This window comes from Lissotriton vulgaris, chromosome 9 (assembly GCF_964263255.1).
Source record: "Lissotriton vulgaris chromosome 9, aLisVul1.2, whole genome shotgun sequence".
NCBI lineage: Eukaryota > Metazoa > Chordata > Amphibia > Caudata > Salamandridae > Lissotriton > Lissotriton vulgaris.
This window is the reverse complement of record NC_141697.1, coordinates 939,725,731-939,752,557: the sequence shown is the minus strand read 5'-3', so window position 1 is coordinate 939,752,557 and position 26,827 is coordinate 939,725,731. Positions and strand designations below refer to the sequence as shown.

Sequence of the window (26,827 nt, the reverse complement as noted above, 5' to 3'; positions counted from 1 at the left end):
TGGATTGGGATGGATTATGTACATTTACGCTGGGAGTGCAATGTTTTCTGTTCATGTTAAAAACAGTTTTTTTTCTTACGCCTTCTTCGCGCTCAATATCTAGTAATTATATTGTCATCACAGCATAACGGCAGTGCTTAGCACCGTGTTGCAGCTTTATTGTTACGATACGCCAGTTGCCCTGGCAGTCTAACATAATTTTTTACCCGTGCATCGCTAAAATTGTGAGTACATTTCTTTGTTGTCCGCCCCTGAGCAAGAGAATGTTTACTCTGTTTTGGACAATCTGCAGTATAATCCACAAATTCATCAACTTAATATGTGTTGTCTCGGATAGTGCTTGGTCAGTTCTAACAGCAAGGAACAGATTGGATTTCCAGCATTTACACTGGGATCAGAGCTTTCAGCATTAGAATTCCTGCATTGCCACTATCTGACACTGTGAAACAAGTCTTTGAATATTATTACCATGCTATCAGTACTATTTTTTATTTTCTTCCTGTATGTTATTTGCCGCTATGTTTTAGTGCGTAATTACATTACATATTGGGGTAAATGTTTGGTATGGTATTGTGGAAATCTCATGGTGTAATGTGTTTTACACCTGTGCGTGTGTTGCACTTTGTACTTACTGTTATTTTCTTTTGACAGTTCTTGGTGGGGTGGCAGGCACCCTGTAACTCAAACCATACTTACTAATACTAGTACTGGGTTACACTCAGATGCTACTTATGTTTACTGGTGTTCCTCTATTTCACATGTTGGAACCTTTTGAGGGGGCATATTGCGACCACAAACTTTACTTGCATTTTATGGTGGTGAGACAGGTTGGCTGCTTAAACCATTTTGAGGGGACATATTGCGACCCCATACTTTACTTGCCTTTTCTGGTGACGGGCATGTTGTTTTACTCAAACCATTTGACATTTACATTACATGTGAGGGTGCATATTAGGTGTGAATTTTACTGGTGATGGTTCCAGTAAACAGGGGCAACCCTATTACCCAAACCAGGGTTCAATGAAAATTGTAATACTAACAAAGGTTCAGGAATATAATTATACAGTGCAATAAAGTACAGTGAAAAAAATTAATCAAAACAAAATACACATTACAGAAAAAAATCACATATCACAAAAAAGGAACTATTGATACCCATACAAAATATATATGCACTTTTTACTAAGACCATATTGCAAATACAATACAATCGTAAATTGACGGTGCTCACATAGTTATAAAAATAACAAAATCAGGAAACACAATTACTGGTATAAACATAAAAAGCAGATGCATTGAATTCACTATAGAACAACACTGTTTGGACAAAACCAGAAATGACAATTAATGCTGCATTAATTGCCATTTCTGGTTGTGTGTTTTGTCCAGTCAGTGTTCCTGATTTTGTTTTTGTATAATTATGTGAGCTCAGTCAATTTATGATTGTATTGTATTTTGTATTATGGTCTTAGTAAAAAGTGTATATATATTTTGTATGGGCAACAATGGTTCCTTTTTTTGTGATATATGATTTTTTTTGTAATGTGTATTTTGTTTTAATTTATTTTTTTCACTGTACTTTATTGCTTTGTGTAATTATATATGTGAACCTTTGTTAGTAGTACAATTGTTACTGGTGATGGGCATATGCCTTATGCACAAACATTTACATTGCATTTACATTTTACATTACTTACGCTTATTGGTGTTGGGCATTTGCGCCCAATCTGTGGAACAGTTACATTTTACGAGGTGCATGTCTTGCACCCTGGTTCTCCACGTAAGAATACTGGAGATGGGGCATTTACTTTGCACCACCCAAACCTAGGGCATATGTATTGCACCCATAGGGGCACTATGGCACCATAGAGGCATATGTATAGCGCCCACATGCTGAAGGGGAGTGTGTGTATGTGTGATTGATTTCTCTCTGTATTATCACATTCTTTATATGTCCGTTTTTATGATGATGAGTTTTTCCTTCTTATTTGAAGTGTTGTTTGTTATTGTCTCCTTAAAGGAGGCAAGGTTGTGGTATCCTGCTCTTATCACCATGTATTTCTTCCTTTATTTTATGTGCCCTGCTGCTCAGCGAGTGTGATGTCATAGAATGTTCCTGTGTGCCTGGTGGAGTGAATGCTAGTTGTAAAGTGTGGGCTGAGCAGCTGAGATGCTGCTCCCGGTGGGGCTTCTACTTTACTACCATCATCACCTGTAAACTGTTACTTCTACCTTGTAAATAAATCTGATCCTGTTCCATCTTACAACCGGCTACCTAGATTCTTCTATTTCACACATTGATGTCATTGTGGCTCTGGACCATCTCTTAGAAACGCTTTTGCACCCACAGCTCAAGCGCCCCTGTCGGCCTCCATATTCCTGATGATGCATGACATCATCTCACAATACCACCCGCCCTTTTAGTTTGACTTTTGACAATGTGCACTGTACTCACAGGAGCCAATGAGCGCAGCCTCTAATGTTATCCATAAACTGCTATTTTCTCATTCTGTCGACAGGTTCAAACCTTCGCCCAGTACTGCAGGCCCCAATACCAATAAATGGATTAAATAATCTCATAGTTAGCCACAAAAAAGGAACCCTTCCAAAGTAGTCCCTCGGAAGCGAAGGATCCTTTATTCTTTGCCATCAAGCCTTGGCCACAAGTTTCACAATACCCAACCTTTAAGGCATGAAAAGGAGTGCACAAAGGAAATTCCCATAAAAGGCATCAGTTAAAATGAGGTAAGTAAGGAAAGGAACTTCTAAGGCACAAACTCCTAAAAAAAGACACCAGCCTCATCCACCAGCATTAGACCACTATTGTCTAGACTAACGGCTCTTAACTTTTTTACTTCTGTGGGGCCCCAATTGAGGCCACCCATCATCCTTACTGTATTCTGCTTGATGTACTTGCACTGTTCCCACTAATCAATCTTAGGTTGCCAACTTGATTTGTAGCTTCTAATTTAAATTGTTTTTCACTTTTATAAAATATTTTCAAATGTCCAGTTTTACATTTTGCTTCTTTATATATATACTTTATTAATCTGTTAATGATATTTAATTTTCCAAGCAGTCACAGACATCGTGAGTAGGCATCGCAACCCCCATAGGTCCGTAGACCTCAGGTTAAGAATCACTGGTCTAGACAATGGACTGAGCAGGCCCCTCTGGGAAACCACTTCAGACCATCACTAAACCCTGCCTTGCAGACCTCTGTTCAGGATCCATCAAGGCGCTCCTACCTTCTTCCTCTGGTGGGAGGTTGCCTTCTTTAAAGTCAGCCTCCTTTAAGTCTGCTGCTACCACCATGAGTGGAAAGCACAGAGCAATGACCTGTCCCATACTTCTGTAGAGAAGGGCTTGTAGTTTCTGAGGTTTCGTGGTCAAATGGGTCTAGGTCAATGCCTCTTTTCCGCATCTCTTGGTCCAACACCAATGTTGCAGTTGTGGCACAATGATGTCATGGGATCCTGATGGAAGTGGCCAAAGTTCAATACCCTGCTCTTTGGTGACTCTTTATATGGGGGCCTTTGTCTTGCTTGAAAACATTCAAGCCAAAATGAACTATGTGTTTAGGTCTCGCCTGTACGTTGTGGAAAGACCTACTGTGTAGAACACAATACATTGAGTAGGTTTTGGGTCAGTCCGCTGCTTAACATTGATTGACTGTATTGTCAATATATAGTTTGATTGCTTGTTATTCTATGACTTTGCTTTTTCTTGTGATTTTCCCTCCCTTGGAGCATAGTTGTTTTACAATGATTTTAATTGGATGATGTATCGTTCCACTTTTAAATTCAGGTTACTACTTTTAGGTTTTCTTTGAAAACTCCATGGGAGTGCATGTGATTTTTCTACCCACGCTTGAGAGATTGTTTTGCTGTACATGTTTGTCCCCATTTCCACTGTGCGTGTTGCTTTCTCACCCACTTCCTGCATTGTTGACCGATCCCTCCCCATTTTTCCCCATTTCCTTTTATTTCTAGCATTACATTGGTCTACTCATTTACTTTTTGCCCTCACATCCACGTTCATCCAATACACCCCACGACACCCGTTCCTCATGGAGCAGAACCAAGGTTGATTTGCATATGGCTGGGTCTAATCGGAGGTGGCATGATGGGCTAAAAAACGATGGACTGGAATGTGACCCTAAATAATTACCATTGACTGAGATTAATTCAAGTACTCCATCCATCATTTTTTTGTATTCTTCGCAGCGAGAATTTAGGTGTTAAAAAGAAAGGCAAATATTATGAGTTGCTTTTTCATTCAGTGAAAGTCAAATTTGTTGATTGGGTCCAGTACATGTTATCGATGTCATAACTATTGTATTTGTTCGATTATAAAATGTCATGTTTTCTCGTAAAGAACGCTGCGGCAAAGACAGCGCACTAGTGATGCAGACAGATGTACCCCACATCCTGCCATATTAGACGATTGAACCCCGCCAATGGCCCAACATAGCCCCTTCTCACATGGCACTAGTATACTGCTACGCAACCCAGCGAGACGTACGTCACCCGGTTCCGTATCATAATCCCCTATACCCGCACTCCGCACTTACATGCTCCTCTCCCCAGTTTACGCCCCAGTTTTGAATAATACTGTTGCGTGAAGCCTACAGATCCGCTCCGCATACCACTGATATCCTTATGGACTTATATGAATGCAGTATATTTTTATTGCTTATATGTCTGGATACATGATTTGTAATGTTCAAATAACGAAATGCCAATAAAAACAAGTTAAACAAAAAACACTGCGGCAATATTATTGATAGTCCTCTATCACTTGTCTACTTTAACTACGAGCACTGCAGAAATTGATACATTTATACATTATTTCTTAATGCAGGTACTAATAGCCGAGGACGCAGTAGAAATATAAAGAAATTCCGTAAAAAATGAATTCCTACTTTTTTTTCATTGATCACTGGGGAAATTGGTTATTTCGTTGTCTCTCTCTGTACCATTACACAAGAAGATCCTGACCTTTTCTGAAGTTATTTTTAAAGAAGTTTCCCTAAGGAGAGTTTGTCAAATTTGAATGTTCTGTGTTGTGAATGATGTGAAGACAGTGGTTAAACCAGGATTAGAATAAACAGATGCGTTGCAATTGGATGTTAAATGCTTCTGTGCTTAATATTTAACTGGTTTGGTTGCTACTTTTGTGCTGTTCCCATTTATCTGCTGTTTCCCCTCCATCCTCATTTTATTTTAAATTACTCGTATTTTAATCGTTTGGAATAAAAGATCAAAACTCTGCATCGGTTTGCACCAGAAACCTATTGCAAAGTGTAAAGCGTGCAGTCTTAACTGTAAACCAGTCCATATAATTTAAAGAGTCGTGCCTTTTGAGTTCACTAATTTAGCAACCTATAGAGAATCAGAACTAATACTTCAAAGATTATACATGGTGTTGAATTTGGACTGTTTGAAAGGCAAGGAAACAGAAGACTTTCTTTGGAAACAATAGTTTATATTTCATAACATAATGACACATGCATTTGCTTATATGATTTTGTATGATTAAAATGAAATGCATACGTTTTTTGTTCATCTTTAGGTGAGATGTCTGAAAAACTGAGACGATGCAGAAAAGAACTGTCTGCTGCATTAGACCGCGCATTTGAAGACATTGTGGCACCGTCCTTTGTTTCCCCACAAGATTACTCAATTCATGTAGTCCAAGAGTGCCAGACATCACCTTCGACCTCTTCGCCAAAAACTGGCCAGTTGATTTTTGGAAGAAGTTCTACCTCTGCCTCTCCCTATGTGCCTCAGCCCTTACCAGTCTGTTATTCAAAAGAGAATGTGTATCCCGCTATGTTTGCAAATCCCATTGCAGTGAATGTGAACCGCGCTCCTGCTTGCCAGAAGAGGAGACCACTCGCCAGCAAGGAGAACGTGTTGACAAATCCCTCTAATCACGATTGCCAACCTATAAGAGCCAGTGGGGACAGCGAGAAATGTAAAAAACTAAATCCAAGGTACAGCTTTTAATTATGATATAAAAATGATACAGTATGCATGTTGAAACCTTGTTCAGGATAGCCACAAATAGCCACAAATAATACTGTTGCTCAAATAGTAGGTATGTTTTATTTATTTTGTCTTAAAAGTTTTATATAGTGCAAACATGGCCCGAGGGATTCAGAGTGCTTTACAAATGATCAAAGAGAAGATACATACAGAACCAACAGTAGCATCATCAGGATCAATATAGGATGTGGTAGCTCTCTAGTAGAGGGAGAGACTACCTCAATGTTAAGTCTGACAGATCAAAAACACTATCGTAACAAGCATTAGACATGGGTATAGTCAAAATGACAGGCATGGCGAATAACATTTCTGTGTTCTAGGGCAGAAATGTGTTCAATAGTAGTACTTTAACTTCCTTCTTGAAAGATGCAGTTGAGGGATTCATTCTGATTTCAGGGGGCAAGGTGTTCCATATTCTCGGTGTATGCCAGAGAAGGCTTGGTTGTAAGTTTTTACTTTTTATAGAATTTCTATGGTTTCAGCAATACGGTGCTGGAACTTCTAGAGGATCTGCAGCCACTAGAGAGTTCCAGTTTCTGTGCAAGGTATCTCTGGATATTGAAGTGTTTTGGCTTAATGGGTCATGCATGCAATTTTTAACTGTATTCTTGCTTCACACGGGAGCCAGTTTAGTGATTTCATTAGCAGAGTTAAGAGAGGCCCTTAGAGGCACCGTCTTGGATCTGGGCAGTCCGCAGAGGGTTGCACTTCCAAAGTCCTACCTGGGAATCACTAGGGCTTGCACAGCAGACTTGAAGTCATTGAGTGGGAGGAACGGTTTTATTTTCTTAATATGTTCAATTAACGGTTCGCCCCTTTGGTGACAGCATTGATTTGCTTCATCATGTTCAGGTTCTTGTCTACAGTTATTCCCAGTGATCTTGTGGAGTATATAACATGTGGCAAGCAATTATGAGCTCTTAGTTGCTTGATCCAGTCCTCGATAACAGGTGTCTGTTTGGGCGGGGCAATTAGGCGGAATTACGTTTTGAGAGTGTTAAGTTGAGGGACCTGATGTCTTCGGGGGAGGAGACATTAAGGTCCAATTGGGTGTCATCGGCCCACTGGTGATAGTGGATGTTGGATGATCTCAGAATTTCTGTTAAAGGCTTCATGAACAGGTTAGAGAGTGGGTGAGTACAGGAGCCCTGTGGAACCCCTAATATGACTGGGTGTACTTAGACAGGGACTGATTAACCTTGAATCTTTGAGTTCAGTTGTGGAGAAATTAGGCAAACCAGTTTAGAACGGAGCCTGATAACCCCATCCTAGGTTCCAATAAGTCTAGTAGTTTATCATGCTTAACATTATCAAATGCTGATGATAGGTCGAGGAGGATTAGCAGACAGGATTTCTTCTGATCTAACATTTTAAATGTGTCATTCAATATGTGTGTAAGAACCGATTCGATGCTGTGACCCAGACGGAAGGCGAATTGGAATTGGTCTAAAAGTCGGAATTGCTCTATTGTGGTTACCGAGTTGGACGTGTACACATTGTTCAAGGAGCTTTGTCAGAGTCAGAATGTTGGAGATTGGGAGGACGTTGTTTAGGACCGTGGGATCTGCTGTGGGATTTTTCAGGATGGAGGAAACCTCCCCAGACTTTAGGCATTCCAGGAGAGTGCCATGAAGTAGAGAGGTCTTTACTTTCTTGCTCCAAAGTGGGAGTATAAATGATTTGAGCTCACTGCAGAAGTTAGCGGGTAGAGGGTAGTTGAAATGGTTTGAAGGTTCCAGTGTTGCTAGAGTTTTGAGGATATCAGTTTCTTTGAAGGTTTTGAATAAATAAGTTCCATAAAGTTTTGTTTTTGGGGGTGTGCCCAGGAGAACATGAGGGCACATCGACCTGGGAAGTGGAGAATCTGGTGTGAGGTACGACCGGACAATGCTTCAATGCCATCTGAAAGTCATTTTCAATCTTTTATGTCTTTTCAAAGAAGAAGGAGGCACATTCTTCGTAATTTGGTTGTGGAGTAAATCTAGCTGGGAAAGGTTTGGGTTGGCTATTTGATGTTAGTTTGACGAGATCAAAATGTTTTTTGGGTCAGTTTCTAGCTTGATCTAGTTTGATTCTAAAGAACTTCGCTTTCGAACTTCTAATGCGTTTGTAGTATGTGTTCCTCAGTGCTCTCAAATGCTTGAGGTGTTCAAGGGATTGTGAGGATCTCCACAATTGTTTAGCTAGTCTCAGATTAAAAAAACATTTAAAAAAAACGGACTCTTCAGCCAATACGATTCCAGCTTGCTCTGTAAGGATTAAGGGCCAGATGTAGGTAAGTAACATTTACCGAATCTTAATTACCGAAAATTACCGAATTTTACCGATTCGGTAATTAAGATTCGGTAAATGTGAGGGGTTGGTATGTAGGGAATCCAGATGTTCCCTTTTACCGAATCGGTAAAATTCGGTATTTACCGATTCGGTAAATACCGAATCGGTAATGCCTATTGATTCCTATGGGCTTCAAAGCCCATAGGAATCAATAGGCTTTACCGATTCGGTATTTACCGAATCGGTAAATACCGAATTTCACAAGGGTGCAGGGGGTGTCACTTTGACACCCCCTGGCACCCCCTAAACAGGCGTGGGTGCCATGTGGCAGGCATACATGCCCTAAGGGCAGGTCTGCCTGTCACATGGCATAGGTGTGCATGCACACATGTGCATGCACACCGGAATCGGTATTTTACCATGAGGTTTTATTTCATGGTAAAATACTGATTCTGTAAGGCCTCTGGGACTCAGAAGAGTCCCACCTACATATGTAAAATACCGAATCGGTATGAATACCGATTCGGTATTTTACAGATTCGGTAACTTTACCGATTCGGTAAATATACCGATTCGGTAAACAAGGTCCCCCTACATCTCATTGACCCATTTACCGGTCGGTAACGGCCGAAATCGGCCGTTACCGACCGGTAAAGGACACCTACATCGGGCCCTAAGTTCCTGGCCTTTTAGCCAATAGCATCTGCAACCTGCTCCCTGTCCCTTAGCTCCAAAACGCCTCTGGGTATTTTGCTTGCGCTTTACAAATATATAAATCAAGTCAGATTACGTCTTTCTGAATTTAGGCTACCATTGTACCATCGTTTGGAATCTTTGATGGAAATTTTTTTTAGCTGTAAGGGTATAATCGAGTCTAAAATATTCTTCGTGGAGCTTTTGTAGGGATCTGTAAGTTCATGGACATCATAGATGTCCACAGGAGGAGGCAGGATGTTGTTGATCATGGATATCAGAGATGTCCACAGGAGGAGGCAGAATGTTGTTCCATGCTCCTTTTTCAGTGTTTGGGTTTCTTTAGGTGAGCTGAATTAGTTCTCACATAATCTGTGATGAGGAAGGTGATGCAGTGGTGGTCTGTCCAGTCACAAGGGAGGATAGATTTAAGTTGGAGGGAGTTGGCCTTCGCAATGATAAGATCTAAGAGGCCACTTCCTTGTTGTGTTCAGGGCTCTCGCAGATTTGGATCAGGTTGAGGTCACCTAGGAAGGTTTTTAGGCTGTTAACTGCAGGGTCTTTCAGGCTATTCCAGAGGAGGTCGAAGTCTCAGAGGAAGATCTGTGTTGAGTGTTGTCCAGCGCTGGTTGAGATGATTTTCATAATTTGTTCTATGAAACAAAGGATATCTCCTGGTGGGTGGTAGATTGTGTGCAGTTTGAACATGTGATGTAATCACGTAGAAGCCACCATACAATGGTTATTCGGAACTGGAACTATAGGGATAGTGATACATTGCACTATCCTGTAGCATTCAGCATATCATGATGATTCTACCCACTTTGGGCCTGATTTAGAGTTTGTCAGGGAGGGTATTCAGTCACAAAAATGAGTGTCCTGTCTGTCAAATTCTCAGTCAGCCTGCCCTGTTTAAACTCAGGTAGACCATCAATACTCCCATCTGCAAGGCCCCCTTTGGGTCTAGTTACTAGTCCTTCCACAGTCAATATGAGGCTCTTGAGGGGTACACTGGGCTCCATACTTAGATGCCAGAGGAGTCAAAGGGTGTGCAGTTTCACTTCCGCTACTCCTTAGGTTTTGATGAGTTGACATCCATGCCTGTAAAATTTAGGATTTCTCACTGGGGCCATTGGCAGTGTCACACATGTAGCAGAGCGATATAATTAAGTAGCATTCATGATGTTCAGATTATGGAGTTATGCAAATTATTTGGTATGGCATTAACCAAGACCATTATGTTTTAATAAAATTATAGATATAATATGCTTATAGTGGGCTTTCCAAATGCTCTCCTCCACAATTGGACTGGCAGTGTGCCATTTACATTTTTGCTCTAGTGTACAGCCCACTTCAATCAATCTGTGAGTGATGGCATTCTGTTCTTTCACAATGTGCACAAAAAACGCAAAAAAGTACCCCCTACCCCAACCAGTAAAGTTTTACAAAAAACATTCACAAACATTAGCAAAGCAAAAGGTTGGCAGACAACGCCAGACATATTGGCTTTGCCAATGCTTGTTATTATATATGACCGATTCATCCACCATGTTTCCATGCACAAAATGGCATGGACATGACTTAGTCCAGGGTTGTGACATTTGCTAAATATTCAAATAACACTTAAATACATATAAATAGGACTTTGATTTCTCTGCCTTATACATGTGTAAATTAACCTGGACGCTTATGTGGAATCCGACATACACATCCCACTATGCACAAAGGTCATCTACATAGGCAGCTGAGTGTCCATGCAAATTCTGTATTGTATTATAACCACAAACAGTTGGCTTTTCCTAAGGTGCCACCCTGGTCATTTCCACATTGACAAAAACCTACACCCATTCCCATGACCCAGTAGTGACATCACCCAGGAGACCTGACCTGAAAGTAATACTCCTAAGTAGCCCTGACTCAGCAGTAACATCCGTAGACCCCCTGGACTAGAAGTGACATCAGCATAACCCAGAAATTCGGTCATCCCAGACCTTAATCCAGAAAATGTAATCTATGAGGTCCATTATGATATCGGGCAGATTGCCTCCGCCAGACCGTCCGCCGCTTTTCCGCCCCGGTCGCCTTGCGACCCCCTTTGGACCCCCCTCAGCACCCTTGAAATGCATTAACAAATTGCGATTCGCAAAATGAAAAATTGCAAAATGTTAATGCCTTCCCATTGATTCCTATGGGCCTTTTGGCCCATCGGAATCAATGGGAAGGTTTTCCTTAATTGCGATTCACAAAATGTGAAATCGCAATTAAGGAATATTAAGAAATCGCAATTTATTTAGCGATTTCTTGATGCATTGCATTTTGCAATTCCTTAATTGCGATTCCTTATTTTTTGCAATTATGGAATTGCAAAATACAATATTGATGCATGTACCTGCATGTCTTCTAAGCACATAATTACACCACCCAATAGTGCTGACCCAGAAGTGACCCCTGAAAAACCCCTAACCCACAAGCTAATAAGCACTCATTGTGCAGAAAGCGACCTCAGTGATTGCCTCCCATTTTAAAAGCTCTGACACAGGCAGTGAGAGCATGGCCTTGGCTACATAAACATGCCCCTGCCACTGCTTTGAAGAGATACAGCTACAACACCAAAAGTGTACCCTTTGCTAATTCTACGCATACTATCTATAATTATTAAAACATCCTGATACAGTTGACTCTGTAAGAGGACTTTAAGTAGCTGATATATAATAATGACAATCACCTTACTGCAGGGTTTGAACACAAACTATGGCAGTGGTTTTCAATTAAACAGTTTTGTGATTTGTCGCAGCTGATAATTTCCTGTTGAGAGCGAATAGAGTAGTGATGCCTCAGGTAACAGACTATCGACTGAACAAGATATTGCTGAAGTGGGCGCTGCAGAAGGATCAGAATTGGTGGTAAATATAGGTAATTTTTATTACTTATGTTGTTCAGCACAAAAAGCGAGCTCAACCACCCAATGAAAAGAGATGTGTAAGAATTGTGTATGTTTCAATGATATTGACTGTTTTGAACAGAAAGCCCAATAGTGCAGTAGTTTGGGTAACAAGCATCGGCTAGCCAATAGGTCTCGCCTTTGGGACCTTATAAGTGTTTAGCCATGCAACAGTTAATGTTGTCGCAGTAAGGATATTGTGCTGCATAACTAAATACTTATAAGGTCCCAAAGGTCAGACCTATTGGCCAATAGATGAACAAAGTCCATTCTATGTATCGGTTCTGTACACAACACGTATTTTGACAAAATAGCAGCTAATGTAGTCCGTAAACAAGACAAAAAATGCAGCGTGAAATGAAGCGTTGTGAGCACACAAACTAAGTATATTAGACCACTAAGGTAATGAAAAGAGACACATAGCACTTTACAAAACTCCCAAAAATACAGCCCCCCCAAAAGAAATATTTGTAATCATAGTATATTTTTTAAAGCCATTAGGTCAGATACATTTACTTCACCCCCCCCACCCCACCACTGACCACAAAAGATTTTCTTATGAACTGGTCTTATCCTGAAAATCTGAAGTTCTCAGCAACTTGAAATGCTACTTAATTGTACCCGATGTTTTTTTGCTATATGCTAAGCCCGCTGTGTCATCAAATTTACCAGATAGCCAAAATGTATCTGTTCTTGTGGATGGGTCTTCACAGCACAAAACTACTCCTGCAAACTGAAAAGATTCTGACTAGTGGGAATACAAGGGCAGCAGTAGAAAAGCACAAAGAAAGAAACCACACAAAGATAGGATTCTTATACATATATATTTTTTAAAAAGCAGATCATCAGAACTACAGCCGAATAGTTCCTTTCATGCAATAAAACTGAGGTACTTTCTCCACTCCACTCTACAAGCAGCTACGTCGCCAAAAACCTGTGCAAAGTTGTACAGTCTTCCACCAGTCACTGGGAGTCTGGGATTGTTTACATTTTAGCATAAGCATCGACAAAGCCATTAACCGGTTAGAATATGGCCTCTGTGCATGTTGCCACAGCTGTCCTAGAAAAAGAAAATCCCATAATGTACCATGGTCTTGGGATTCAATAGAAAATCTGAGGGTATTGCTCCTTTGAATAACAACATGTATTAGTGGAGTTAAGCAGTCATTTTAAAGAACAGCGATACTGACTCGAACTAGGGCTTGAAATGTTGATGCATGTTTAAGAAAGCCTAGTTGACTGCAATTCTTTGCTGTGTAAACAAAACAAAAAATGAGAATGTAGCGTGCGGAATGCCAGGAATGAGGAGTGAGGCGGAAGGGAGAGACAGAAAGGGAAAGAGTGAGAAACAGAGAGAGGGGTAGAGAGAGAGCGAGAGAGGGGGAGAAAGAGAGCGAGAGAGAGAAAGAGAGAGCGAGAGAGACAGAGAGAAAGAGAGCGAAAGCGAGAGGCAAGAGAGAGAGAGAGCCTGGGAGTGCTGCATGCGTGCGCGCACAGTCTGCTGTTTTTAGAAGCACTGCACTTGTGGCATGCCCCTTCTCGCTCCCGCAAGCTGGATGCCGCCACAAGCACAAGTGTGTGCTTCCAAAAACAGCAGAGCGATGGCTAAAGGTCCTCCTGTGCAGCGTATGCGCACTGCGTAGGCGAGAACTAAAAACTGTTTCAGCACAGATACCATCTGAGCAGAGTATGGCAGAGGAGAGGAGCTCACCATCTGAGATAAAAGCTTACTGGAGTTCAAAAGGTGCCAGCACAGACCACCTGAGGGAGAGACAGCTGTTAAAAACAATGCGTAATAAATGTGCCAGTACAGACCACCTGAGAAAGATAGTGGCTTAAGCACAAGTACAAGCTGTGAAGACAAGCACACTGAGGAACAAGCAGTGCCAGCACAGACCTTCTGTAGGAGAAGCAGGCTGAGGCATGTGGTCTACAGAATGTGCCACCGCAGACCATTTAATGGGAGTCAGGCTAAGAAAACATGTGTTGAATGCACTGGACCGTCACAGGTTGAGAAACGGCGAATATAGACTATGCATACACAGGACAGCCCAATGAGACACAGCCTGTTGATCATGATATACAGAATGTGCCAGACACAGAGCATCTTAAGGGAGTAACCGTTTCAAGAATGGGGAGTGCATAGACTAAAAATATATATATCAATACACATCAGAATTATTCAGGGTTAGGCATTCACTGGGACAAATCCCTGATATTTCCATTTGGAGGTTGGACACTACAATGCATTCTGCCAGTGTCCCTTGGAATAGAACTGTCTCCCTTCAAGTGCCAAGGTGTCTGTGTATCAAGGGAATAACAGCATTTTATAAAGATAATCTAGAACCATTACTTAGTAAATTGGAAAGTGACGTATCTCACTGACACAATCTTCCACTACGCTGTTTAGAAGAGTAGCAGTGTACAAAAGGATAGCACTTCCCTGGTTCATCCGCACCATAACAAACTCATGGTACCAAAAAGTAAATTGCATTACTAGGACACTAACGTAGATGGATGGGTTGAAGCGAATATCACCAAGAACTCTACAGATCTCAACATTCGAAGGAGGCATCACACTCCCTAACACACTGAAATATTATAAAGCTGCATAATTTAGATTAGTAATTGAATGGGTGTACTGTAACAAGATGAGCTGGCATTTAAAATGGAGGGCCTCATGCTAGGCCCAAGTGTATATACACATACGTTATATAGTGGTACGATAAAGCGTGATACTCCATCAGAAACTGCCATAACGATTCAGACATGTGAGAAATTAACCAAAATAATGGGATGAGTCAAGGGGCTAACACCAACAAGCATTTGCAATGCAATAGGTCTCGCATTAGGAAAGTTTGAGCTATTAGTCTTGTAAATGACACATTTTATATTTATGTGTTGGTTTTGAAAATAGCGAAATTAATAGCTTTGTCATTTACAATGCCAATACTTTCAACTTTTGCAAATGTGACACTTATAGCATTTGTAATGCAACATGTTTTGTAATTACGTGACTTAGATGTATTGATATTACAAATAACTATGGCTTTTATTTTTTTTAAATAATTAATACTTAAATAAAAGTTATTGTAATTTATAATGGCAATAGCTTAAACTTTTGTAAATACAAAGTCAAGTCAAAGTCAAAAATTTTATTTGTATTGGTACTCGTCAGAGGACCACAAAAGAAATTATTTACATTTTACAAAAAGGGCAACAGTATTAATACAAAGATAAAAATTGTTTTAAAAACTTGTACAAATTGTAACAAATGAATTCATTCAAAGGTAGACCACACATATCTAAAAGTTCTTTCCCCTTAGTAATTCTGCAGAAGCGGAATATAGGATTGAGGTATCTTATACGAGCTAGGGTTACTTTATGATTGGGACACACGAGTAATAAATGTTCTATAGTTTGGTCACCCCCTGCGCACAAAGTACACAGAGGAGATCCTCCTGGAAGCCATCTGGAGGTGAATGCTAATAGTGGTAAGATGCCCAACCGGTACATAGTGATCGCTCTCCTTACACCATGTGTCAGGGTAAACCCAATATAAGGTCGAGTTTGCTTGTATTCAAGTTTTTCCACAAATGGCTTGTAGATGGTTAATTTATTACAGTGTAAACAGTCCAATTCGTAGCTCAATTTAGGGGTAAAAGTTTTTAAGAACAATTTTAATTGCGCTGGAGACCAAGTACTCAACATTTCAATTTTAATGTGTGCCAGCCGAAATGCTACAGCCAAATTTTCTAGAAAGACTTGCTTTTTAGGCTCTGTCCCAAAAGACTCTTTTTTCAACACTGACCTTAGAGTATTCTCCTTCACGTGTATCAGGTTGTAGGCCCACCTTATTACATTAGCGATAGCTATAGCATAAGAGCTTATGATTGATAGTTCTAATCTCAGTGCCTGTACAGGTACAGCATCGGAAACTTTCATGATCCTTCTTAAAATTTTCCCCTCTTTTTGATCCATGAAAACCCATTGCTTTATGGGGATGTATTCCGTCGCATATGATAATACAGGTGGTATTTTTACTCTGTATGTGCCTAACAGTGCAGAGAAGTGTCTATTCCCTGTTGCACTGTAAAGTTTCAAGAGAGCAGAGGCATGTATATCAGCTTTCCTTTGTAAGTTTGATACCTGTGTTGAATTTGTTAAATTTTTGGAGAGAATCCTTCCGAGATAAGGATAGTTGTCTACCTCTTCTATTTTTTCTTCACCGATCTTCCAGGTATACTTGGCGCTTTGTTTTCTTCCTGAAAAAGCTATCACTTTAGTTTTCTTTATATTTGGTATTAGATAATTTTCCTTCGAATATTGATATAGAATGTCCAATGATGCCTGCAGTCCGAAAGGGGTTAGATCTAATAATACTATATCGTCAGCGTAGAGTAATGAAATTATGCTTTGCTGGGCAATCTTCGGCGGGAGATTAGAACCAATTTGCAATTGGTGAGGCAAGTCACTTAAATAGAGGGAAAAGAGGAGCGGGGCTAAAAGGCACCCTTGTTTTAGACCATTCTCTGTTTGGATTCTTTTTGTGAGTCCTTTTTCTCCCCCCATCTGGACTTGGCACCAGGTATTAGTGTGGAGGCTTATTATTGCTTGCAGCAATTGTTCTTGGATTCCAAGCCTCCTAAGTTTTTTCCATAGGGTAGATCGATCAACCCGATCAAATGCCGTTGAATAATCGATGAATGCGGCATAAACTACCTGGGCTTTTTCAGTAATGTATTTGTCGAAGATAACCTGAATAACTGCTATGTTATCTGTGACCGAGTGCTTAGGCCTAAAGCCTGCTTGACACATGGGTATCAGCCCTGACGAAAAGGCCCATTCTTTCAGGCGATCTAGTACCTCTGCCGCGAACACTTTGCCTACTGCATCCATGAGTGCGATCTGTCGGTAATTTCCAGCTTGGGTTTTGCTTCCCTTCTTATGGATAGGGATAATTATGCTTCCCTGCCAAGATTTTGGAACATGTCCACTCTCAAAGATGTGATTAAAGAGAGGGCATAGTAGCTTGCTCCATTCTTTCGGTGCGACTTGTAACGCCTTAATCGGGATTTGATCTGGTCCAGAGGCGCCTGTGGTTCTTGCTTTGCGTATGTTGAGTTCAACCGAGATGGCTGTAGTTTGTGTTAGAGGACTCTCATCTTTTTCATGATTCATATCTTTACTGCTTACTTTAGGTTTTATTGGGTTTACTTTGTAAAGATCTGAGAGGTATAGTTCCCAGTCATTTGGGGGAACCGGGATGGTTTGTAGATTTTTCTTTGTAAATACCTTTTGTGAAGATTATGTTCAGTGTATTTTATTGTGACGAAAATCCAAGAACAGAAGTGAAATATTAACATCTTTTTGTGACATTTGTAATAAAGCTTCAAACATTGAGAGAACATATTTGAACCAGTTGTTGTTGAAAGGTTGCACAGATTGATGCTGTGGTGGCGCGGAGAGATGTTGTGGTGGTGACGAGTGATGCTGTGGTGTTCAGTGATGCTGTGGTGGCGCGGAGAGATGTTGTGGTGGCGACGAGTGATGCTGTTGCGTTCAGTGATGCTGTGGTAGCACATAGTGATGTTGTGGTGCCCCTGAGTGATGCTGTGGTGGTGCGATAGACAGAGTGAGGGCGATAGATAGCTAGAGGGAGGGAGGGCGAAAGATAGAGTGACGGCGATAGATAGATAGACACAGTGAGGGCGATAGATAGAAAGATAGATAGACAGAGTGACAGCGATAGATAGATAGACGGAGATAGATAGACGGCGATAGATAGATAGACAGATAGATAGAGGGCGATAGACAGATAGATAGAGGGCGATAGACAGATAGATAGAGGGCGATAGATACATAGATAGAGGGCGATAGATAGACAAATAGATAGATAGATAGATAGAGGGCGATAGATAGATAGATAGATAGATAGATAGATAGATAGATAGATAGATAGATAGATAGATAGATAGATAGATAGAGGGCGATAGATAGATACATAGATAGATAGAGGGCGATAGATAGATAGAGGGCAATAGATAGATAGATAGATAGATAGATAGATAGATAGATAGATAGATAGATAGAGGGCGATAGATAGACAGCGATAGATAGATAGATAGAGGGCAATAGATAGATAGAGGGCGATAGATAGATAGATAGAGGGCGATAGATAGATAGATAGAGGGCGATAGATAGATAGAGGGCGATAGATAGATAGATAGATATATAGATAGATAGATAGATAGATAGATAGATAGATAGATAGATAGATAGATAGATAGATAGATAGATAGATAGAGTGAGGGCGATGGATAGCTAGAGTGAGGGCGATGGATAGCTAGAGTAAGGGCGATGGATAGCTAGAGTGAGGGCGATGGATAGCCAGGAACAGATCATCACAGGAGAAGAGAACAGGGAGTTAGGGAATGAGGTCTTTGTGAATGTCATTCCCATTACACCCATTATAGCAATTGGGATGGGCCAATAGATCAGCCCACTTCAGCCATTGACCCTAATGTTCTGTGAACAAAGACATTTCACCTGATCAAATGTTGACATCCTCTTTAAACTCAGTGTGCTTCAGTGCCAGGGCTGATGGGTGGTACTTTCGTTTTCCGTTTTCTCTTTTCATTGGTCCACTTTTACCACTTCCCTTCTCCTTTCTTTTTTATTTTGTTTGTTTTTGTAAAGCTCCTGCACCTCCCCACACTGTGCTACCTGGCCCCTATTGCCACTCAATTAATCGGTAGAAAATCACATTCCACTGGGCCTCTGCTTCTAACAGGGAGGTCATCTTGGAATTGAATTGTATATAGTGTCTCATTGTTTTACAGTTCCAAGATGGCTGCCATGTGTTGAAGCAAAATATAATCTTTCATTGTATTGAAAATTGTTATACACAATGCTCAATGCCATTCCAAGGTGGTTGTCAAGTGCGAAGTTTTGGTAGTGGCAACTTTTATTATTTGAATTGTCTTGCATATATGCTCCTTGAGTTTGTGTGTGTGTTTTATTGTGGATGGGTGAGTAGTTACAAACAAGAATGATTCAGGATGCAAATGGATGGATGCATGAATTCAAGGATGAGTGACAGAGTCCTTCAACAGTGATTCAAGAGACACTTTCAATCATAAGCCATACCTATTCGCCCTGCTTGTTCAACGAGGGCAAATCCTTTGTTGCCAGGTACAAATTGAACACTTATCTTTCACTAGCGCAATATTCTATGTAACCACAAGATGGCAGAAATACTTTATTTCTGTGTGATGCCTATACAAACAGTACGAGTTAAACAAAACATATGTTATCTCAATCAGCAGGGATTCTGTTTGAAAATATTTTATAATCATAGACGCTGCTGCTTTTTCATTGTAGCACACAGGTGTTAACATTGTTGGAAGCGGAAAAGGTCGTCAATCAAAGGAGGGTAACGTACTAATATTTTGAGACAGTGACATGAGACAACAAGGGAGACGGAAAGAGGGAGGAAGAAGCAAGGGAGACGGAAAGAGGGAGGAAGAAGCAAGGGAGACGGGGAGAGGAAGGAAGAAGAGGGCACGTGGAGGGAAAGTGAAAAAAAGAGAAAGGGAACAAGAAAGTAAAGGGAGATGAAGGAAAGAAAAAGGAAGAAACAGAAAACGAGAAGTGGGGGGTGAAAAGGAACAACAAGCATTATCGGAAAAGCCGGTGCCAAAGGAGTAAGGCGGACTACTGCTGCAGGGGCGGTATGCGCTCTGAGGGAGGCAAGGCGCTTCAACAAAACCATATGGGGTGCAGCAGGGGGCGGAGCGGATCGCTTTGAAGTAGCTCACGGCCTGGCGGCCGTGAAAGTGAGAGCAATTAGGGGGGAGGAGAAGTGAGGCCATCGCACACTGCGCACGATGGGGAAGCCTGTGGGAGGGAGGCTGATTGCTTTGATGTGGCGAGCAGCAGGAATGCTAAACCAGCAGGCGGATGGGAGCGCGTTCACAAGACCACATGCACTTGTGGAAATCCCCCGGCTGGTTTAGCTTTCCTGATGCAACCCTATAATTCTCGCTATTCATTGCTTGCGGAATGTAATAGTGAGACCTAAAAATGCTGTTATGGGTAGGTCAACGCTTGAAAGCAATGGCAAGATGATCAGGCTTCAGAAAATGGGATAACATTAGCACTTGATCCTTAAATGAGGCATGGCATGCACATGGAATGGTTCCCTTTGAATATTTACAAACAAAATAACAGATTTATCTACCTCAGTGGATGAAGTACTTCCAACTTAAACACACATTTACCCGTTAGATAAATAGGAATTAAGAAACAAAAGTTGACTCATCCCTATAGAGAGGAGTACTAGAGAGACCGCTACAAAAGAATGCAATCGCCCTAATATATACAACATACATGCTAACTACTAGGGCCTAGATGTATCAAGCCGTTTGCGAATCGCAAACGGTCTATTTGCATGTTTTGGCATGCATCAAAAATTTGCAAATTAAGGAATTGCAAAAATTTGCGATTCCTTATTTTGCCATAGCATTTAAGGAATCACAATTTTGCGATTCCTTAAATGCTATGCATGTAGCATTTTTCAATTGCGAATTTTGGTTAAGAACTCGCAAATTAACACCAACTTGTAGTTGATGTTAATTTGAGAATTCTTTTAAAAATGCACAATTTGGCATTTTTGAAGATGGCATGTGACGCACACACATGCCCATAGGGCATGTATGTGAGCCATATGCACACACATGTAAATTTCAGGGGTGCAGCAGGGTGTCCTTGAGACACCCCTGCACCCTTGAAATTATTCTCAATTTGCGATTAGCAAATTGCGAATCGCAAATTGAGATTAATTTCACAATCATTCCTATGGGCCTCCTGGCCCATAGGAATGAATGGGAAATTATTCCTTAATTGCGAATTCGTAAATTGCGAATTCGCAAATAAGGAAGATTAAGAAATCGCTAAAAATAGCGATTTTTTTACATACATCCCATTTTGCGATTTCTAAATAGCGATTCCTTAATAATCGCTATTTAGAAATCGCAAAATGGAATCATGATACATCTGCCCCAAGGATACAACTCACCTCATTGAAGGACAAATTACAACAAGACCGGGGCAAAATAGAAGAGAGCACATTGAAGAGGAGCCAATCTGATTCCAGAGAGAAGTGGTGATCATGTCTACTTCTTCTTGTAGACATAGAAAATATCATACATGGACACGGATTTCTACTGATGGCAAATGCATCCTTAAGGGTGGACAGAAGGAAACCCGTTTTTTCATGTCATGTAATAGGAGACTTCCCTCAAGATACAAGGATATTGGACTAATAAAACAACAAGATGAGAAACTACCCTAGAGGTATCGATTAAGAAGATATCAGAAACAGACCTAGCCAAGAAGTTGATCCTGTTGTTGACGGTGAGCCAATGCAGGCCTCTCAGGTGGGGAGTGATGTGGCTGTGTCGGGGGACATCGAGGATCAGTCGTGCCGAGGCGTTCTGGATGCGTTGCAGCCGTCTCAGGAGCTTGGTTGTTGGTCCTGGGCAAAGGATATAACGCCATCTAGTTCACAGTAGGAAAGAAAAATGGACTTGGGGCATTGCAGCACAGAAAGTAAATTATGAGGGACGAGGATGCCAACAAACGTAAGCAAATATGGTGGAAATGGGAGGAGGACTTCATGGAATACTGTACAGTTCAACACCCGGACTGCGTGTGACCGACATGAATGGGAACAAGCGTGTCCAGCCCATAACTGGAGAAAAAGGAACAAAAGAAGTGGGAGACCACCCATAGGTGGACATTGGTGAGGAGTGTGGGAAACTGAGTATCGCAATTGGTAACTAATAACTTTACCATGTATAGCTGAACAAGGATGTAAGGAACTGTCTTGCTCTTTTATTGATCAAAGTAGTGTAGCTATCAAAAACAGTTAAAAGGTTTTTCCCAAAAATAGTTCGAAGTGCTGAATGTACAAAATGCAGATCTGAGAGTAACAAAGGCTTTAGAACAGAGTACATGTTGTGCTAGAACAGAGTACGTGATCAAGACCGGCTGAGAAAAGGTGGTAGATATATGACACAAGCACAGTCCGTCCCGACAAAAACATAGGCATAGGAATTGTATGTAAAAAATTTACAAGTTTGGACCATCTGATTTGAAGAATATGGTCTATACAATGTACAAGCACAGAACCTCTGGTGGTGGACGCATAGTCAGGAATGCCATGTACAGAATTTGCTCCCACAGATCATCTTTGATAGAAACGGACTGATGCCTCGGATATACAGAATGTGCCACCACATAATTAGGAGTGTCCAGTGGGTACCAGGCATAGACCTTCAGAGGGGAGTATTGACTCAGCGATAGTGGCCAATTAGGTGAGTAACATGATATCTGAGGCCAATTGTTGTTCTACAGTTGGAGGTGGCCCATGTACAGGTTACTTATGTAAGATAGAGAGGGCACTGAGGGATGGTGATACTGGCATATTCAAACTTCCTTCTCCCTTTCTGATAGCAAGATGCGTAATGACTATAGTCTTGGAGTTTCAGTCTCAGCCTCTGGGGGTCAAGTTTTAGTTCTTTGCCTCAGACTTCCTTTTGCAGGCTGAGTGGTTTGGTATGGTTTTTTCTCCTATATTTGAGCGTGTGTATACAGTCATCTTCGTTACTTTAAGATAACACATCCTGAGGGCGTTGTAAATGTATTCCACCTTCTTGAAATCGGGTTCTTTAACTTGATGATCATTATTTATACTGATCTGTTGGAGTCGGTGAACATCACACAATGGTTTTACTGGCACTGGCCATGTATTTCCATTCAGCAGCCGCACCAATTCATGCCTATTGGCAACCACTAATTCCTGCAAAGCCATTGAGCAGCAGTGTGGTTGAAAAGGTCTTCAAAACATTAACGTGCATATTTATTAGGGGTTTCCTATATTATAACGGAACTTACAGTGCACACAGCGACCCTAAAGAGTTTCCTGGTGCAGGGCGAGAGTAGGGGGTGGAAGGAAGAAGGATTAGTACAAGTTAGAAAAGCCAGGTTTTTTAGGCCCTTATGGAGGGATGCTGAATCTTTCAAGGCTGCTGGCAGGGCGTTCCATAAAATCGGCACTAAGTAGGAAAAATAACAGCCTTCCATGCAAGCCAGTCGGGTTTTAGGTACCACAAACCTAGTCTGCTGAGCGGATTTCAGGGGCCTGGAGGGATGGTAAAGATGGACTAAATCCCTGAGGTATTTAGGAGCAGATCCAGATTTAACTCTAAACATATAGCTGAGTGCTTTGAACTTGATACGGTTTGACACAGTCAGCCAGTGTAGATCACGAAGAATGCTGGAGACTGAGGTGCACTTGGGAAGGCGATAGAGGAGCCTAGCAGCTGCATTTTGTGTGAGTTGCAGTCTGTGGATAGTGGCTTTGTCGGGTCCCAAATACAGGACGTTGCCATAATCCTATGCTCGAAGACCAGTTTACACTTTGGATAATACTGCTCATCAGGTCAGAATTTGTATGTGGACCACCTTAATGACCCCTACCTAAAATCAATCTTTAGCCCCTCCGGTGCCATTTTTTTTCCAGTGTCTTTGCTCACTGGACCAGATATTGAACCTGCTCTTTGCTGTTGTATCAAAGTACTGTCTCCAGGAGGCGGCAGAGGGCTTCCCAAACACATTCACCAACAGAATTAAGTAAATTCTTGTTTGGAAAGTGCAACGTCTGAGTCCAGGATTTCAGTCTTTGTGTGTGAATGGGTGACTGGAACGTTAGCTCTCGTTTTAGAATATTTAAGTCTCACTGTTGAGTGGACATAATTGTACAGAGGTAAACCAGTATGGAAATGTCCTACTTCCGCAGTAGAAAGCTGTTTCAGGCAGTGCTCAGAAAGGCAACGTCTGTTCTGTGTGATCTGCTGTGGCTGGAGACTGGTGAACTCCCAAGTCTGCCATTGTTTGTTTTTGCAGCAAACCAAACCAAAGCAGATTTGAATAAGCCTGGTGTTGGTCTAGAGTGGCACGTTGGCCAGACAATAAGATGGACTACAATGGAGCCCCAGTAATTGCCAGTTATTGAGAGTAATCCTAACATTATCTGAATCATTTTCTTACTTGCTGCTTTAGGTGCCCTTAATATGGCAGGTATGTTGAGACGTAGATACCCTGCTCGCTGTGCTAGTGGATATAGGTTATACCTCACTAGGGAGGTCTGAGTAGGCTTAAAACAGTCTTGCAATTTGCTTGTAGTACCCTGTGGATGGGACGCAAGGCTGATTTGCCTGGGCCTGGTCTTCCCAACATGTCACAGTGGCCCAAAAACGACAAACTGGAACATGGCCTGAATGATCGCTAGTGTGCGGGATTAATTCAAGCATTTCTTCCATCATTTTCTTGTTTATTTCATTGCTTGTATCCAACAGTACTCCATGTTGAGAGTGTACAGCAAGGACAGTTCCTCCTACCTTTGGATGTCGAGGGGTTCATCTGCTTTTTTGTATTCCTGAAAATCTGGCCACATTTTAGCACAAATTTAAACTGTTTATAACACTTGTGTTTAGCTATGCCTTGATACTTATTTGATGAGCATTAGCTAAGCTGGGTGGTGAAAACAGCAGCCTTCAAAATTCGAGTCTGAAGTAATCTCGGAATAGGGAAATACTCCGAAATATGGGACTCAAACAGAACTTCAAAGTCCACCACTGCATACATAAGGAACTCTAGTATTTTAGAACCCACCATTAACGGTTCCTGAAAAGACCGTCCGTTATTTGGAGAACACTCCCAAACCTTGGAGCCTTGGTCTGGTGCCTCAATTCTACTTCTGATTTTGCTATATTTTGTAAAGGGCTCTCTATTGAGCAGACACATGTTCATAAGTTTGAAGTTTTCAAGTTTTACTACTGCTTTACGTCTCTCGCCTGGCAAGTGCCTTACCTTCAAGTTTGCACATCACCCTGTTATTTGATGTCCTGACCCTTTAGGAGCTTCCAGGATGTACATGCACAAGCTCATAGTCACTTGGCAGGCGTAGAAACTCCATGTGAGAATCTTCTGTGGCAAGAGAAGAGCACCTTCAGGAGCCCAGCACCTTCAGAGACCTTTTGCTTAGGAAGTAAAAATAAAAAGTGACTATACATTTGTGTGTGACAAGGGGTGAAGCCTCTTGCTGGCGTTCTGCAGTATTTTAATGGCTAGTGTGCCCCTCAGGGCACTGTCTAGAATCAGGCTAGAACTTGGAATTGTAATTGTCCTTGTGCATCTCTGGTATGGTACCAGACTCTAGAAGATTACAAATAGGTTATTGCCTCGTCCCAGGAGCAAGAGAGATCTGTCTACCTCCTCCTCCTCACAACACCAGCTGAAGAAGGTGTTAGGTCTAATTATATTGCTGAAGTTGTAGGCAAGCAGGAGAGTGTGCCATGAGGTAGTTTCATATTTCCTTTATACAAGAGAGGCACATCTTCCTACATAGAGAGCTTGGGTAAGAGACTTGAAGGCAGATGGAGTAGTGTAAAATGCAGACACTTTCTGTAAGGTCTGCACCCAGTATCTGACAGACGGCATTGAACGTTTCACCACCAGGCCTGGCCCAAACACTGGGTGTTATCAGCCATCACCACATGCCGTCCCGAGAGGGAAGAAACGGCCAGGGTTGCCTAGAGAGATCACAAGTTTGCATCTGAGGTAACAAAGACCAGGGCTGGGGTCAGTAGACAGGAAGCAGTCTTTGCATGCCATGAAGATCATGACTTTCGGACCCTGCAGCAGGTAACAACTAAGAAAATGCGAGCTCGAGAATTTGCAACCTCGCTCATGAGACAGAACAAGGGGCTCCTTGTGTTTCAAGGGTCGATGAAGACCTTCTCTTTTAGCAGGTGTGAACAAAATCAGCCTGCACTTTCCCCTGTTAAAAAAACAGTATAGGTGCAATGCAATACAGCAATCGCGACACCCGCACCTTACCTTTAACATGGTTAAAGTAAAGCGCTGGTGCCGTAATTGAAGCAAAAGTAAAGAAATAGATTTTGTTTTCTATTTCTTTACTTTTGTAGCAATCGCGGCACCCGCGCTTTACCTTTAACATGGCCAAAGTAAAGCGCAGGTGCCGCGATTGTAGCAAAAGTAAAGAAATAGAATGCGTGCAGGCTTGGGAGAGCAGTCTTCACTTTTTCAAGCACTGCACTCGTGCTTGTGGCGCGCCGCTGAGCTTTCCCGCAAGGTAGATGCCGCCACAAGCACGAGTGAAGTGCTTGAAAAAGTCAAGAGCGACAGCTAAAGGCGCTCCTATGCAGTGCATGTGTGCTGCATAGGTGAGACCTAAAAAAACACTAGAATTGTGCAAAATATGATACTAATATGGCACAGTGTTAGGTAGTCACATGAACATTGATTATTTTTATATAGACCCCAAAAATCTGCCCCCCCCCCGTTTTAGGCGCGTGACGTCATAATACAAAACGGCCGCTACCAGGGCCAGTGAATTATCATAAATATTAGCCTCCCAGCACATAATTGTAATGGTTTTTAGCCACATTTTTTGCAATTTAACCCCTACACTGCGGCGGCTATTCCGCCGCAGTGCTAAGGGGGCGTGGCGGCCGCATGCTAGTGACGGAACCTCTCCGTCACCAGCGTCGGTTGCGCTGTGCTTATGACGGAGCGGTTCCGTCATGGCCCCGCCCGCTCAATAGAACGCTCAGCGCAGGCGCGGAATTCGCGCCGCGCAGGAGCGTTGGGCGGGCCATGACGGAACCGCTCCATCCTCAGCACAGCGCCACCGCAGCTGATGACGGAGCGGTTCCGTCATCAGCAGGGGAGGGGTTAATTGACTCATAGTACACCATGATAAGTATGTAGATATATCGTA

The 26,827-nt window shown here is 41.8% G+C and overlaps 1 protein-coding gene across 1 annotated transcript in view; it reads left to right on the top strand.

The window, feature by feature from the left end:
• The first annotated feature begins 5,579 nt into the window (after nt 1–5,579).
• C9H3orf62 (chromosome 9 C3orf62 homolog) overlaps nt 5,580–26,827 on the top strand; it is a 159,884-nt gene continuing 138,636 nt past the window's right edge. Inside the window, exon 1 of the mRNA XM_086936802.1 lies at nt 5,580–5,998. Coding sequence (XP_086792928.1) covers nt 5,580–5,998 — 419 coding nt within the window. The remainder of the gene's footprint in view (nt 5,999–26,827) is intronic.